The 18,495-nt window shown below is 35.9% G+C and overlaps 1 protein-coding gene across 1 annotated transcript; it reads left to right on the top strand.

Moving 5' to 3' along the window:
* The first annotated feature begins 10,958 nt into the window (after nucleotides 1–10,958).
* Nucleotides 10,959–15,055, top strand: LOC131056638 (coatomer subunit alpha-1-like). The gene is made up of 3 exons (XM_057990941.2): nucleotides 10,959–11,275; nucleotides 11,424–11,918; nucleotides 12,032–15,055. Exons 1-3 carry the CDS (start codon nucleotides 10,960–10,962, stop codon nucleotides 14,947–14,949), a joined length of 3,729 nt encoding a protein of 1,242 aa, XP_057846924.2. The 5' UTR covers nucleotide 10,959; the 3' UTR covers nucleotides 14,950–15,055.
* Nucleotides 15,056–18,495: the final 3,440 nt, after the last annotated feature.

The following is an 18,495-nucleotide window of genomic DNA, read 5'->3' as shown; positions in this document are numbered from 1 at the left end:
AGACCACCATCTTCTCTTTCCAGTCATGCAATGGCACTTGCCTTTTACCAGGAATGGGAATTAGAAAAGGCAAAAATGCAGAGGCTTATTGACCAGCAGAAGAGGATCATTGAAAAGAAAGATGAGGAGATTGCTCAGCTTAAAAATAAAGTAGAAATGGTAGCCACCATGGTACCACAACTAATGCAATGCAAAGCACTACCTTGTGTTTACTCTTTGTACTTAAAGGAACAACATATTTGTTTCCAAATGATGAGAATTTTTAGGGATCTAAGCCCCTCTTTGCAGACACCTGAGGAATTCTATCACATTTATCAGACATCTCCTACAACCATCAAGAATTTTCTCTGTGAATTTTATTTACATAATTGCATTGTTCCTGATGATGTTGATTGGAACCCTCTCCTCTACATTGGTGATATCTAGTTGCGAGCTCTCATGTCATGGGTGCAAAATGAAATTGCAAGGGGAGAGAAGTTATAGATACATAGAAAGGAATAACTTGACCTTTCACTGCCATTAAGGGCTGAATCAAGAGAGACAAGAAGACTTTATTTTGACTGGTAGAAGATTGTATATTAGCCAAATTTTGGGAAAGATATTTTGCCATTAAGAGAAGAAATATATAAGGAATACAAGCAAATGGCTACAGGAGAAGGTCAGGTAGAAATAGGACATTTGGTCCAATGTTGGAATAGCCTATCGAATGAGTTAAAGCAATCCGAGCCACACTCCTTACCAAACTATCATGCAGCACTGAAGAGAGCACCCAAATATATATATTTGGGAAGAATGAAAGGAAGACATTGGTTGCCCCTCAGTTTCTAGCCACCAATTCTCTTATGGCCACTAATGGGATGCAGAAATCATGAATCCACCGTATGATGAAGCAACAGAATGCTCTAGGTGGACACGATTGGAAAAGATGAAAGGATTCTACTGGAGTTTGTCTACAGGAGGTTCTGGGCAGGTTACCCCCGGCAATTTTAGAATCAATGCTAAAATTCAAAACTTTCCTGTTGCTGGAGGATCATCAAGAAGCTAAGTTGGGGGAAATGATGAGCTGAAATAATGACTCTATTTTGATAGAATTTTTTCATAAAATTCCTTCTTAGGTCTTGTGTCTAGATAATATTTGGGTTAGAAGACTTTCCTAGTTAATGCCTTTTAAAGTATTTTTGGAACTGATTTATCATATACCTGAGGTTGTTATATAATGATTTCTAAATGGTTCATCTATGAAAATTATCTAAATCAATCTTAAAATGTGGTTTAATTTATGTTATGTTAACATTAGTAGATACACATGTTTTTGTGCACAATAACATCATGATGCAGGGTCAGCCAAGAAGAAGGAAAGACTAAGCTAGCGGATTAAAGGAACATCAACATGCCACTATGATGCAAACCCAGTCAAAATGATGCAGCATTGAAGAAGATCGAAAACACTTGACCGCTTCTTCGGCAGAGTGGTTTATGAGACATTTATAATTGTTCTTAGTGGAGCTTAAATCTAGGAAGCGAGTCATGCTATATCTTCTCAGTTGCAGGACAGATGTTGATATGTTTTCCTACACTAACTTCTTCTTTAGTATAATAAAACCTGTTCGCCTATTCCGTTGGAATGTGGGTTGATCAGTTAGGAATCTATTATAAGTTTCCATATAAATAAAAGGTCTCTATCTCCTCTGGAAGACAGAGAGAACGACCATAGAATTTGTAATACCCATCTTTTAGAGTTATGTATTTTTATAGTCAATTTGGAATAAAGAGATCAATATTATTTTGAGCTTATCAGTTGCAATCGAAGAATTATGGATATACTCACTCAAGGGGGCCCACTTGGTGAGTAGTCCCTTTGTGTTTTTTAGTTAATTTCCATCTTGCAATAGTAGTTGTTTTGGCATTTGATTGTTCCTACAGCCACTGGAAACAATTCTTGTGTATGTTCCTACAACCACAATAGCAGAGTAGTTCCTATCCACTTGCCAGAACATTATCATTTGGTAGCAGTTGCTTAAGTTATTTTCAATTGTAAATTATAATTAAGTATTAGTTCATTATGTTTTTTCATATTTGTTTCAGAGAATTCCCTTTCCTGCAGTAGGATAGAATGGTTGCGATATGAACTTAGCACATACAGTGGTGGCCCATTTCAAGTTTACCTCCCTGCTCGATAAAGTAAATGAGCCTTTGCTACAGGAAAGCTAGTTGTTCAGTAAGGATGTACAATCTCTGAATTGATTTTTTATCACCTAGTTGCCATTCCGGTTGTAAGGACCAACATTAACAAAATATCTAATTCATTCGAGACACATAGCTGATCATATGACTAGTGAAAAATCTAAAATTATACTTCAGCACCGATGTAATTGTTATACCCAAGCAGGTTTCATTACTTACAAGTCAAGGCAAGAAAATATAAAAGAAAAAGTGATATGCCAAATATCCATCTCAAGGCAAAAGAGCAATGATATATAACTGAAATATCATGCATACAAAGTGCGACGAAAAGCTTGACTATGGGAACATGCAAGTAACTCCATCAGTGCTATAGACTCCTGCTGGCAATGGAACAATATTTGAGAAATTACAATCTATAACCTTGTCAGAGCTCTAAAAGCTGATGGCAATGAGGCTCTATTCGAGATTCTTTTGAAGTTAGAATAATCCACGTAGCTAGTCGTATAGGATGCTAAGGATCTTTAGTGAACACAGGAGTGGGAATTAACTCATTTGCACACACATGGGCAAAAGAAGTTTAAAGTTCCAAGAACCAATGGGGATGTTTTTCGTGTCTCCATTTGTAAATCCTAGTCGCTAAGTATGTCAATTTGGATGTTCCAAGGGACCTTAAGGATCGATTGACCGCTTATCTATGAAATTTTTTGTACCTCCAATTCAATTAGTGTGCTGCAAAAAGTTAAACAAACACAATCATCCTTGTTTGAATAAGAAATGCATCTTTATCATGCATATTGTATTAACATAGGTCATGTCAAAAATTCATTGTCTCCACATACATTCTGCAGATCATCGTATCATATAGGTATGCATACTAGGGGCATCCCTAAAAAACCCTAAAAATCGTAAAAAGTCTTGAAAAAATACTAAAAAATTGTAAAAAGTTCTGAAAAAACCCTAAAAATCATAAAAAGTCCTAAAAAAAATCCTAAAAAATCGTAAAAAAGGTCCTGAAAAAAAAAGCAGTGAAAAACATAAAATTCAAAAACATTGAAAAGGAAAACATACCAAAAACATCCATATAATGTCCTGAAAAAATCAATCCAAAAACATTGAGAAAACACAAAAATCAACCCAAAACATTCAATTATCGATCCTGAAAAAAATCAACCAAAAACATTCAAATATCAATCTACAAAATCCAAAAACAAAAAAAAATCAACCAAAAAATAAACACTTGAAATAAAAGGTCTCGCAAGAATCAAACACCCTAGCAGATATCCAGAAAACGCTTTGCACGAAGTTAACAAAGGATACGACTATCTAGTCAAACATCTACAATCAAGTGATCAAACTATCTTATCAATCGTATCATATCCATATCAAGTGATCATTATCTTGTCTTAAACAAAGATGGATACACTCAAAATCAAGCATATCAGTCTTAAACGGGGTCCGCAACTTTCTAAGATCAAACACTATCAACTATCACATCAAGCAACTAAGAACAAAGGCACGTGATCAGTATAGTTGTTGAATTTGGTCTGGGTCAGTCTTTATCTTTTATCATTTGGCAACAGATTGTGTTCCTATGCTACTCAAGGATGTCCACAAGTGACTAGAGGAGCCATGATGGACATTATCTTTTTCTTTGTTTGTGTTTGTGGTGTGAACCAATGAAGTTCTAGGAAAATTTCTCTAGTGGGTGTTTGTGATAGGAGCATTTAGCTTGTGAATGCCACACATACCTCGACCCCTAGTGTAATTCCCAGAATCGAGGGTTTCACTCCTTGTCAGCTACGTGTTTGTTTCTTCAATGAGATATCTTTACATCTTGGTTCCTTATACCCTGATGCGCTAAGCTACATTGTTCAATAATAAGGCTCAGTGATGAATATATATTGCGCAATAAATAATGACACAGGATCGCGAATCAATCATTCTCATTTTCATCTCATTTTCTTATTGATAGTTTGCTGATAATTTTCCCATCATCTCTTTCTAAATCATTTTCTATCGTCTAACATTATTCTTTCATCAATCTCTTCTTTCTTTTATCTTACTAACATTTCTTCAAGGTACATCTAAGTCAAAAGGGATAAAGCAATATTTTGACATTATCATACAAAAATTAAATTTGTAATCATATAGTTAATTTGCATTCATATATTTAAATTGCATTCATATAGTTAATTTGCATTCATATAGTTTAGATGGCATTCATGTTAACCCTGCATTCATTTTACTCCTGCATTCATATAGTATAATTGCATGAGTATCATATAAGATTGCATTAAATTAAATCATTACATCATAAACCATATAAAATTCATTGCAATTATAAAAATGATTTATAAATCATATAGACACATGCATCACATAACACATAGAATCATACAACATACATGGAACACAAAGCATAATAGATCACCGCCAAAAAGCTACATATCATATATATAAGTCAAAAATGGTAATGTGTCATAATACAATCATCATAAAACAAGCCCAAATGCTCAGATAACATGAACTCGGTGTCTCAACCCACACTGTCTCTATTTCCAGTGGATCCTGCTTGCTAGATCCTACCCTAGGATGTCAAGGTGGACCCATAACACCACCACTATTGGTCCTTCGTGTAGAAATCCTACTAGAACCAGAATGACCTCTAACCTCACTGAAGCTCAGAGATCTTTGTGCCTCAGGTACAGCCTCATGGTAGAGTTGTCTATAATAAAAGGCCTCTTGTATACCATAGTAAAGTCTGTCTGGATGCCTACGTGCATCAGTACCTGGAGCAAACTGCTGGTCATAAGCGGCCTTAACCATCTGCATCTGCCTCACTGCATAATCTCTCTCCCTCTAGAGGCAATCCCTCTCACAGACAATCTAATCCCTCTCACCAACAATCCGATCCCTCTCACCAACAATTTGGTCCCTCTCTCTCTAGCGCACCATAATCTTTGTGAAATAAATCCTGCTCGACATCTCGTCGCTTCCTAAGTCTAGCAACCTCATCCTCTAGACTTTGAATCTGCGCTCTAAGAATCTGTGGATCATCATCATCTTCGTCACCACTCTGTCCTCCATCTCCACCCCCCTCTACTACAAGTGCATCCTCCAACTCTGGCATGTCATCATCATCCCCATCCTCGCATCTCAATGACTTTGAAGAATCATCATCATCTCCACTGCTCCTAAACTCGGTGTCTCCATTGATATCTACATCATCCTCCCCCCCTCATCTCCTCCTCCTCCCTCCTTTCCTCCTTTTCCCTCCTCTCCTCTATCATTTCCCCTCCTCTCCCCCATATCAATCTTCATTTGATGTCTAGGATGACGTATCTGCTGCGCTATGATCGAAACTATCGGTTCAGTCAATGGAATAGGCCTATGTCTAGCCCACCATGCATCATACTAAGGTGTAGTCCCTAGATCTGCCACACCTGTACTCCAAACCCATTGTAATGCTTGAAGAGCATCAAACTCTGCAGCAGCCACATGTGGTTGTATGCAAGCACCCCAATCAGAAACATCATGACTAACACGAGCAAAGTAAGTTGTAACAACGGGTACTACCTATACCTCTCCAAACTACCTAAGTACCCATCTTGGAAGGTACATCTCAATAATCCTCTGCGTCTCCACGGTCCTCCCAATGAGATATCTTTACCGTCTATAGAAAGGCAAGTGATGAGCATCATCTGCCCAACTGGGGCAATCCAAATAATGTCTCCATATAAAATGATGTATAATATCAATCTGATGTCGCCAATGCAATGTGTTACTCGAGCCCCTGTGTGGGTGAATTCACAAAGCCGGTTCCCACTTTTGCCAACGAAGGAATTTGGCGAAAGTGGGAACTTCGATTTTCTAGGTGTTCGAGCGAAATAGTGGTATTCGCTCGAACTACCCCTGGGAGTTCGAGCAAACCACGTTGCAGACCTAGGTTCGCTCGAACCGCGAGTGACTTTGTACGGGCCGAAATCAAGCCTATTGGTTCGAGCGAATGGGGGTTCGCTCGAACCATAATGGATTTGAGCGAACCTCATTCGCTCGAAGTACTGTTCATTCGAACCGTCTAATTTGAGGTTTCTCCCAAAAAATTTCAGAATTCTGAAGAATTAATGACTTCGGAGCTCTGGTTCAAAGCACGAATGAAATAATCTTGATAACCCAAAAATATTAGATTGTAGTACTCAAAGCAAGCTTTCCAACGAGTATAATTTTGTTATATTTTGAATTTATTATGTTCTTGTTTTTTTAATTTTATGGAAAATTGGTTTTTCATCGAACATGAACTTCTCTGTTCAACGCATTGGGAAAAATAAGAAACTAATTCAAAAAAATTCTAAAAAATATCTATGCCCCTGGTGTTGATGTCTTCTTTCTAACAAAAAAAAAATTGAATTTCGATTTATATAGAACAAGTTATGTGTTCAAACATAAACCTATGTCTAAATTATGACTAGTCAGACTTCAAAACTGTATAAAATGAAAAATATTGAACATATCACTATAAAACCAAATGCAAGCCCTGGATATTGATGTTACAAACCAAAATTTGAAATAATTGAGTTTTTATCATTTATAGAAAAAAATTTATACGTTTCGGGAGGCAACTCACTCTTAAAAAATGTAGTTTGTTGTAAAAAACTACTTTTCGAGGGAGATGGAAAAATTTTTAAAAAATCCATCAAAAAAATTTGAAAAAAATGTATATAGAATCTACAAACAAAATGCTAGAAATCACTAATTTACATCATCTTTAAATTTTTAATAGTTTAAAAGTTATAGTTCTCGGAAGTTGAAGATTATTTTAAAAATGTACATCTCAATGTCAAAAGTGGCAAAAAAGTGGGAACCATTATTGTGAGTTCACCCGTGTCTAATCTCAGGTGTATATCTATAAGCATATGGATCCTCAGACTACAAGTCAACATGAATCACTGGCCTCGAGATAGAGATGTGCTCCCAAGCTCAGGTCTGGAGCAATGTCACACCGCAACTGACCGATCGTTATCTCAAGTAAACAATGTTGTGCATCTAATAATAAGTCATCACTAATAGACAAGGACCCCAAGCATACACTCATCAATGAACAATCATATCATGGACCACTCTGCCCCATCCAACTGGAAATCCATGACCTCGCCTATCAGGGATAAGCGAGCCCACAAGATATCATAATGACCACTGATTTGCAACTCCTGCTCCTCACACTCAAAAAGGGCACACAGTCTGGTGACGCCATCGTCGTGATCATATACAACTCTCACTCCATGGATGGGAATATGCAGTATCCGCCAAACATCCTCTAAGGTAATAGACGCCTCACCAGTAGGAAGGTGGAAGGTACACGTCTCGGAATGCCACCGCTCCACTAACGCAGTGATCAAGGCCCTGTTAACTGTAATCTCTAGAAAATGTAAAACATGATAAATCCCAGATGTCAGATATGCACAACCTCCTCATCGAGTAACTGGTCTCGAAGATCAAGACCACTGGGTCTACTTTGTCTGCAGTATAGCACTCCAATATTCTCATGCACAGTAAACATATTGAAAATGTCATATATCATTTAACGCGATAAAACATCATCATACACATGACAAGAAAAACCTCATTTACAATGAATGCGTGACATTTACAATTAATACGTGACATTTGATACTAATGCGACATAATTAAGGTGAATGCATAACAGTTAACAACAATGCGTAAAGAAATTCACTTATGCGTAAATAGATAGACGTTTGCATAACAATTAAGCCTATTGTGTGACACTTACACTAATGTAGTATGTTTATGGCTTATGTGGTACATTAAAGATGCATGCATAAATATCGATATGCGATTGCGTAATGCTTAAAAATTAGGGTTCTGAAAAAATTTGGAAAAATTTGACAAAATTAGGCAAAAAATAGAGCAAAAATTTGGAAACATACCATGTCGCTCGTCCTTGATGGTCTCTGATAGGATCATACTCGCTCAGACAAGTGCAGTCGTTCCCTAAAGCCAACCATAATGAAACAAAATTAGGGTTTTTTTACTCCAACGCTCATGGTCCCCCTGAACTTCAACGAACTTGCAGGCTAGTCAAACGATCTCGAAATTGCATGAAACTTCACACGATTGCTCACTATAATGATATCGAAAATATGGTCTCAGTTTCACAATTTTTCGACCACTTTTTCTGATGTGGCATATTTACACCCTATGCGTCACTGAAGCATATTGGGGCAGAAATTTTTTCATTTTCTTTGAAACAATGTCGTGTTGACTTTGTCTCAAAGAGGGACAAATGTAGACATCTAAAAATGTCTCATTGATCATGTACTAATTATTCGTCCAATTAGTTAAATAATTATTTAATTAAGCTAATTAATCTTATTCTTCTAAGTTTCATATTTCTTCACCATCTTACTAATTATTCTATTTCAATTCTATCATCATTTAATCATTCAACCATTTTCTAATGATTAATTAAAATATTTATTATTTAATTAATTATGATTATTAATCCCTCAATTTAAATAGTCTTTATTATTTAAATAAATTCATTTTCAATTTCTATCTCTATTCATTTAATCATTAACCTTTTCTAAATATTAATTGAGTATTTATTATTTAATTAATTATGATTTAAATCATTTAATTTAAATAATCTGTATTATTTAATTAAATTCAATTTTTACATAATTAAATAGTTTCTTTAAATTATTTAAACTAATTAATTCTTCAAATTCTAATTCCCAATTCCCCAAATTCTAATTCCCAATTATTTAATTTCATTAATTCTTCATATTTCTTCTAATTTCAAATACATGTGCATGATTTCAAAAATCAAATTGAAAATCAAAGTCAAGGTTCTAAATATATTCAAATAACCAAATTGAATTTAAAATAAATTCAATATTTCAATTAAATCTCATACAAAGATCAAATTGAAAGTCAAAGTCAAAGTGCAAGCACGTGCTAAATTAATTAATCAAATCATTATCTTTCCAATCTCTATTTCTATCTTCCACTTTATTTTTTTTCCAAAAAGCTCTCAATCAGCTTCTTTAATTATCCTCCAATCATTATTTTTCTATCTTCTAGTCAGCTTTTTCTAAATAAAGCTTTCCTTGTCATCAATTAATTATCCTCCAATCATTCTTTTTCATCTTTCAATCAGTTTTTTTCTCAATCAGTTAACTCATTTATCTATTCAATTTATTCAAATCAGCAGTTCAACTATCAATCAGCATGTGAGTTCACCTGAGTTCCACCTCTTGATCAATCTGTTCAACCTCTCATTCAATCCTCTCCAAAAATCTATAAATTGAGCATTCAATCTCCATTTTCAACAATCATGAACTTTGAATCTTTGTGTCATTTATATTTGAAAGTCATCATACCACAAAGAAGAGAAAAACAATGGAAGCTACATGCAGTCATGGAATAGAGAGTTTTAATTGATAGATTTTAAATTCCTATTGCTTGATTGTGTTATTCCATTGATATTTGTTTAGGATTCTTTGATTAGATAGGGATTCATGATTTCCCTTTGTTTTTAATTGAATTAATGATGAATTTTACATAAGACATAGTAAAACTAATATATATTCTTTCTAAAGATTTCCCTTTGTTTTTAATTGAATTAATGATGAATTTTACATAAGACATAGTAAAACTAATATACATTCTTTCTAAAGAACTAGTTATACTATAATTTCAAGACATATCCCATAAATATCATTAATCTTGCTAACACTACTTAAATTAAATAATTTTTAAATACTTTATTTAAATTTTCACCAAAAATTAATAAAATTAGACTTTTTTTCCCTCCATGTCTTTGATCTCTCTTAATTCTTCCCTAAATTCTTACACCTTTCAATTCATGTGCTAATTATAAGTCATATTATATCTTTCTAATCAATCCCTATCATTAATCAAATATTAAGCAAACATATAAATAAAACCCTTTAGTCATTCATTTTGAAACATCAAACATTCATTAACAAATATCAGGCATCAAACATCACCTATCAAGCCACGGTCAACCTGGTGTGAACCCTTCGAGTGGTGAGTTCTTACACTCCCCTACCAAATGGAATTCATAATATGATTGCTAATTTTTTTCTCATCTGTTAGAACAGCTAAAATGTATTTCAGTGTCATTGTTGTGGATCTTGGCCGCTACTTACTGTTTAAAATTATTTACTGATAGGCATTTCCATTAGAAAATTTATAATCTAAAAATCTTATGTTAGAACTTCTTAGTATTTATATAATATCCTCTAGAACGGCTGACCATGTGGGGCTCCCGAATTCCTTTCAGCTGCTTTCTTTTTTTCGGCTGTTCTTGTGCGTTGATTCTTGGTCTGTTTGTCAGTACTATTTTATCAGTCCTATTTTTGTTTCCTCTATTTTTATTTGAGGAGTTTTGGGTTTCTTTTGAGGGACGGGAAAATACGAAGGTAGGAATTAAGGTTTATTTTATCTTGGTGGGGTATAAATGCTACAGATTTTTGGGGTTTTAATATCAATGAATTTTGAGTTTTGTGTTACTGTTGTTTCACCGTGGTTTTTTTTAAATCATTCAGAAGATTGTAGTCTGGATTTAGATCTATACTTGTTTCGATTAGAAATGTTAGTGTTTTTTTATTATAGCAGCTGTGTGTGGTTATGGAGTTCTACTACAGCAGCTGAGCAGCGACTTTTTAGAGATTGGTTTGCAGAAGACGAAAATCTAATCTGCATCAGTTTTTGTTATCAGAACAATCAACAATGGCCCAAAGGGAAGTCGGTTTTGGTCTGAACTGGAGAGGAAAGGACAGGAGAAATGCTGGCCTTCGTAGGAATGCTGCTAATACCTTAGAACAGCGTGAATGCAAAATGCTGAGCAAATTTGAAACCAAGAGCGATAGGGTAAAGGGGCTAAGCTTTCATCCCAAAAGGCCATGGATCCTTGCCAGTCTTTACAGCGGAGTCATTCAGTTATGGGACTATCGGATGGGAACTCTGATAGACACATTTGATGAGCATGATGGGCCTGTTCGAGGAGTACATTTTCACAAATCACAGCCATTATTTGTGTCTGGAGGTAAGCAATGTACATACATGTTAAATCTAAATTGAATGGCATGTGGGTGATCGGGTAAACTAAATAATAAGTGAATATGCAGGAACTTGAAATAAAAACTTAACCATCAAGAAGAGTGACAAAACTAATTGCATAGTGAACTTTTCAGGTGATGACTACAAGATTAAGGTCTGGAACTACAAGATGCGGCGATGCCTTTTTACACTACTAGGGCACCGTGACTACATTCGTACAGTTTATTTCCATAACAAGTATCCTTGGATTGTTAGTGCAAGTGATGATCAAACGATAAGGATCTGGAATTGGCAATCTCAAGTTTGCATATCTGTTCTTAGTGGTCACAATCATTTTGTGATGTGTGCCTCTTTTCATCTCAAGGAGGATCTGGTTGTTTCCGCATCATTGGATCAAACTATTCGTGTGTGGGATGTAAGCGCTTTAAGGAAAAAAACTGTTTCTCCTGCTGCTGATATCTTGAAGCTGACACAGATGAGCACTGATCTCTTTGGAGGTGGTGATGTTGTTGTGAAGTATATTCTTGAGGGACATGACCGTGGTGTAAGCTGGGCCTCCTTTCATCCTAGCTTACCATTAATTGTGTCTGGTGCAGATGATTACCAAGTTAAAATTTGGCGGATGAATGGTATGTTTTCTTTCCTTTCTATCTGCAGTAAAGTTCAAGTTTTATTTATTTTCTTGTATTAGGCAGAAAAGTGATCCCCATATTTGAAATGTTTTCGCTTTCTTGAAAATCAGATACAAAGGCTTGGGAAGTTGACACGCTAAGAGGACATGTACACAATGTGTGTTGTGTGTTGTTCCATGCACGCCAAGACATTATTGTTTCAAATTCTGAAGATAAAAGTATCCGAGTGTGGGATATGTCCAAGCGTACAAGAGTCCAAACTTTTCGTAGAGAGCATGATCGGTTCTGGATTCTTTCTGCACATCCAGAAGTAAATCTTCTGGCAGCTGGGCATGACAGTGGGATGATTGTCTTCAAATTGGAGAGAGAGAGGCCTGCCTATGTCGTCTCTGGGGGCTCGCTACTATATATCAAGGATCGTTTTCTGCGTACTTATGATTTTGCAACTCAAAAAGACAATCCACTAATACCAATTTGCAGACTTGGTTCCAGTGGCCCAAATCAAGGGCCAAGATCTTTGTCATACAATCCAACAGAGTGTTCTGTTTTAATATGTTCAGATGTTGATGGTGGTGCCTATGAACTTTATGATGCGCCAAGGGAAAGTCTTGGTAGGAGTGATTCAATACATGAGGCAAAGAGAGGAATAGGAGGATCTGCTGTGTTCATTGCAAGGAATAGGTTTGCTGTTCTTAACAAGATCCATAATCAGGTTACTATAAAGAACTTGAATAATGAGGTGACAAAAAAGTGCGATCTTCCATTCAGTGCAGATACAATTTTCTTTGCAGGGACAGGCAACCTACTTTGTAGATCAGAAGATAGTGTAATTCTTTTTGATCTGCAACAGAGAACAAACATAGGGGAAATTCGTGCACCAAATGTCAAGTACATAGTTTGGTCCAATGATATGGAGAATGTAGCCTTGCTTAGTAAGCATACAATCATTATTGCAAGCAAGAAGTTGTCAGAGAGATGCAAATTACGTGAGACTATACGTGTCAAGAGTGGGGCTTGGGACGACAATGGCATTTTTATTTACTCAACTTTGAATCACATAAAATATTGCTTGCCAAATGAAGATAGTGGTATCATCAGAACGCTTGATGTTCCGGTATACATAACAAAGGTTTCTGGGAGTTCTCTTTATTGCCTCGATAGAGATGGTAAGAACCGAGTTATACAGATAGATATTAGCGAGTGTGTATTCAAGCTGGCATTGATGAAGAAGCAATATGATGAAGTGATGAGGATAATTAGGGATTCTCAGCTCTGTGGACAGGCCATAATAGCTTACCTGCAACAGAAGGGATTTCCAGAGGTGGCCCTTCACTTTGCTAGAGATGAGAGAACTCGTTTCAACTTGGCTGTGGAGAGTGGAAACATTCAAATAGCTGTTGCTTCTGCAAAAGAGATTGATGAGAAGGAACATTGGCACAAGCTAGGAGTTGAAGCCCTTCGGCAGGGTAATGCTGATATTGTAGAGTATGCATATCAACGGACAAAGGATTTTGAACAGCTTTCCTTTCTATATCTGATTACTGGTAATTTAGATAAGTTGACAAAGATGTTGAGGATTGCCGAAATAAAAAATGATGTAAACGGCCAGTTTCACAATGCATTATATTTGGGTGACATTGAAGAGCGCATTAAGATTTTGCAGGAATCTGGTCATCTACCACTTGCTTATGTCACTGCATCTGTTCATGGTCTTACGGATATTGCTGACACTCTTGCAGCTGATTTGGGAGGCAATCTTCCAACTCTACCTTCAGGAAAGAGATCATCGCTTCTGATGCCTCCTGTACCAATTCTGCGTGGCGGTGATTGGCCTTTGCTTAAGGTTATCAAAGGTATTTTTGAAGGTGCTTTGCAAAATTCTGCTGGTACAGCTTATGAAGAAGAGGACCAAGGAAATGGTGCTGATTGGGGTGAAGACATTGCTATAGAAAATGCAAATGGCGAAGTTATAATGGCAGATGACAAAGAAGTTACAGTTGGAGAGGATAAAGATGGGGGATGGGATATGGAGGAGTTGGAACTTCCTCAAGATGTTGGAATCACTCATGATACATTGTTTGTAACACCAACACAAGATATGCCAGTTAGCCAAATTTGGATACAAGATTCTTCTCTTGCTGGTGAGCATGCGGCTGCAGGCAGTTTTGATACAGCTTTGGAGTTGCTAAATCGTCAACTTGGGATTACTAATTTCTCGCCATTGAAGCCTATAATTTTGGATCTGTATATGGGCAGTCATGTGTTCCTTCCAGCCCTTGCTTCTGCACCTGTTATGCCATTAGCAGTAGAAAGAAGTAGGAATGACATTGGGAGTCCAAATGTTAGGGGTCCCCCCGCCTTGGTATACAGTCTTTCTGTAGTTGAGGAGAAACGGAGAGTAGCTTACAGGGCAACGACAGAAGGTAAGTTCAGTGAAGCATTGAGGCTATTTGTGAACATTCTGCACATTATCCCAATTATTGTAGTAGACACAAGAAAGGAAGTTGATGATGTAAAAAAGTTGATTGGAATTGCCAAAGAATATGTTCTTGGTCTTCGAATGGAGATCAAGAGAAAAGAAATCAAAGATGGTGCTCTCCGCCAACAGGAGCTTGCAGCTTATTTCACTCATTGCAAACTTCAGATAGTTCATTTAAGATTGGCTTTGCTAAATGCAATGGGCATCTGTTACAAGGGTGGGAACTATAGTACAGCGGCAAACATGGCATGTCGGCTTTTAGAAACTGACCCTCCAACAAGCCATGCAACAAAGGCTAGTCAAGTCCTTCAAGCCTGTGAGAGGAATTTGCAAGATGCAAACCAGGTAAACTATGACTTCAGAAATCCTTTTGTTGTCTGTGCTTCAAGTTTTACTCCAATATACCATGGCCAGAAAAGTGTTTCATGTCCATATTGTACATCACAGTTTGTTCCTACTATGTCTGGAAAGATTTGTACCATATGCAATCTTTCAATTGTGGGTTCAGATGCATCTGGACTACTTTGTTCTGCTACTCAAACAAGGTGAACTTGGCTCTCCACAACCATGGGTTTGCATTCCCTTTTCAATTCTGGTGTAGGGATATTATATCCAAGAGAAGTGCTTCCATTTGCATCAAACTTGATAGTCATGTAACAGAAATTTAGATATTATGTCAGCGACAGCTGGGAATATACATTTTGACATTAGAAGAAAGGCAAAAATCATACATGCTATTTTGTTAGATGTGTCAGCACTCAATTAAGAAAGTTTTCCTTGTATATAGGTTTGAGTACTCATTTTGACCTGTGAGTTTGTATATACTTATAGGTTGGAGATCCCATTTATTTCATGCACTGTGATGAATGTGGGCAAACAACTTCATTTTTTTGGTTTAACATTGTAGTTTCTGGGTCAGGGTTTATGGAACATTGCTTGGAAGGGAGAAGATTTTGTAGGTATCATGCTTGTTGGAAGGTCAGTAGGCCTTGAGGTTGTTAGGGGTGCATGTTTATGTGTATGCTCTTCTTGTTCTTTATTTCTTTGTTACTAGTGATTGTTTGATTGATCCTATGTGGTCTCAAGTTGCTTTCATAGTTTGAAGTGTTCCCATAAAGTATTGTGCCTTGAGCTTCAATTAGTGTAAATAGTTATGGTTGTGCAATAAAGTATTGTTTGTGTACCCCCCCTCTCTTTCTATCTATCTATCTATAGATATAGATAGATAGATAGATATAAATGAATGGTTAGTGAAGGTGTTTACCTAAGCGTGTATTGTACTTTAGGATCATTTGCGTGCAATTGTTTAATGTAAATTAATCTTATATTTGAGTGAGAAGGATGTTGATTAGAACAAACCTATGGTTAAAGGACCTAAGTTCCCAAATTGTATTCCTAACTTCTGATTCATGTGTTAATTTGGGTAGGGTACCCAAATTACATCATGTAACACTTAGAGAGAAAGGGGGCAATAAAATCCTATGCATGGTAATGGTAATACCCTTAGTAGAAAATAAATGATAGTGAACCTTTCCTTGTTAATCCTCCTAAACCTAGGATCCCCTCTCATTACTTAGTGTGAATGAAACGTAGATGGCAAGTGCATTGTAGGAGCATCATATTGGTGAGACTTACAGTCCCCAACTACATTATTAATGCTAGAAAATCTTATAAATGTAAAATCATTACATTCCAATTAGAAATCCAAAATATTAAGGCATGGTTTAGTGAATGTGTTGTATGTGTAAAGTTGTTCTTACAATGTTAAATCAAACAATGTATGTCCTTGTGTTGAGTTGAGCATTTGAATGTTCTTTTCCAAGTAAAAGTTAAGCTATAATTATGTATGCTACTTGATCAAAAGAAATAAAATGCTTTGTATGATCATGGAACTTAGACATTGGGTAGAGATTTATTATCCTCCCAATTAGAATTTCTAATGTGTGTTCTTATTTAATGAATTCCTAGTTGAGTGAGTAAATATTTGATGTAATTGTACTTGAGTGTTGGGTTGTGGCATAAATCCCCTAACCAATTTATATATATGTGTGTGCCATTAGTTAGTAAATTCCATTGTCTATAAGTAGAATTATGATATCGTTTGTAATGTTATTGAAATGTGAATTAAAAGGATAAGGTTGACAAGTGTATGTTGTAAATTGATGTACCACCATGTGAATGTGAGAATGAATGTATTGATTTAGTATAGTTTTGTTATTTAACTCCATGTATCATTAAGATAAGTTGGATGTATTAAGGGGTTTGATTGTGAAACTACATGGATAATGTTCCTTATCGTCCTAAAAAGAGAAATTCAAATGGACATTTGGGAGTACTTGTTCTTAAAAAAAATTATGGTGATTTTGTATTCTTGTATGGGAAATGGTTTTGCTATATTAGAAATGAAATTGTGATTGTACTCCCTTGTGGATGTGAGAATCCTATATTAGTGCTTATGTTGTGTGTTGTGAATATCCCATATTAGAATTGTGCACCCATGAGATTATGGTACTGGGTACCCATTCGTGGGTGATGTGTTTAAATAAGAGTATGATGAAATCAAACTATTTGTGTTTTCTTGTTTGTCACCCTACTGAGTGCCAACCCAAGGGTTTTTTTATAAGTAAATATGTGTAGGGGTAGTAGAAGCCACAAATTTCTTTCTAGATACATTGATCATATGTTTTGGCATTGGCGTGCTACAACCCTATCACATGCCTTCTTAATGTTTGTACTCACTACTTCCCCTTATGAATGGACCATTGATTGGTTCGTAGTGTTAACCTATTCCACACTTTTTTGATGATGACATCGATTGTTGGTACTAGTTACTTGACATTTTTTCTCTTACCCCATTTTTTATGTATATGTGATCTAGCATGTAGAGATTGACCTATCCCATGCTATGATGATTTCTATATATGCATGTGTTCTGACATGATGCCATAGATATGATACCACACAACACTAATGTTCTAACATAGTGCAAGTGATGATGACGTGTCATTGATGGTAGCAAGCTAAGATTGAGGACACGATTCCATGTGCATAGATATGTGAAGGTGCATTGTATTTTGAGTTTACGTACTTGGTGTTGAGTGGTGTGGAGATTCTTGCACACTTTTAAAGAGGGATTCATGTTTTAATTTGATAAGTTTTGTTTCAGTTAGCATATAAGCATGCCTTGAAATGTATACCTCTAGCTTCAACAAGTATTATGTTTGTGTCTTTTCCATGAGGTACGTCACTATGCAGAGTATGTCTGACACATGCTTTCTCTGCAAAGAATATTTCCATCTGGCATATGGCCATGACATGTGGTGTCCACTTAAAATATGACCATGCTATGTGTAGACATGAAGAGGGTGTAGCTAAGGTGTCTTTTCTACTAGGTGCATTGTTATCTATGTGGGAGATTCGCATGCTCACTTTGCAAAAACACATGAAGTGATATTGTTATAGCCATGATGTGACTTCCCTCCTTCCTTGTTTAGTAGCTAGTTCTAGTCACTTAGTGATGTAATGTGCAGTTTTTGAAGATTGTGAACTCTCTTTTGACTATTGATAGCTTTTAATTTGCTTGTGTCGACCATCAAATTTGGTTTATCTTGTTTGTAATGGTTTAACTAGACGGATAATGAATTTATCTTTCACATAGCTCTTGTACTTACATTTGATTTAATGTTACAACTACATGTATTTTTGTACCTTATTATTGAAAATGAGTTTTATTTTTCTCTTTATTTATGATCATTTGGTAGCTAAGCTAGTTTATCCATATTATTTTCAAATGTTGGTCTTGTGTTGTAAAGTAACTCCTCACTAGGGCAATGTAGCTTACTCTAGTTGAGTGTATACAAGGAAGTAGACACAAGAATACTTTGAGAATGGGGATATGTGTGGGTTGTTTTGCAACTATGACCCACTACCTTTTATTACATCCCTTTTTTCCATAAGTATATTTATTTTATTTTGCTATATTTGGAGATAAATAAATTGTTAAGCATTGTAGTTATTATGAACATCAATGAGATGCAACTAATGGAATGAATGTATATTGGCATGGACAATAATGTTTTATTTACCTTCAGGAAT

Source organism: Cryptomeria japonica, chromosome 3 (assembly GCF_030272615.1).
Source record: "Cryptomeria japonica chromosome 3, Sugi_1.0, whole genome shotgun sequence".
In the NCBI taxonomy this organism is placed as follows: Eukaryota; Viridiplantae; Streptophyta; class Pinopsida; order Cupressales; family Cupressaceae; genus Cryptomeria; species Cryptomeria japonica.
The sequence above is the reverse complement of the archived record's forward strand: the minus strand, read 5'-3'. Positions and strand labels throughout refer to the sequence as shown.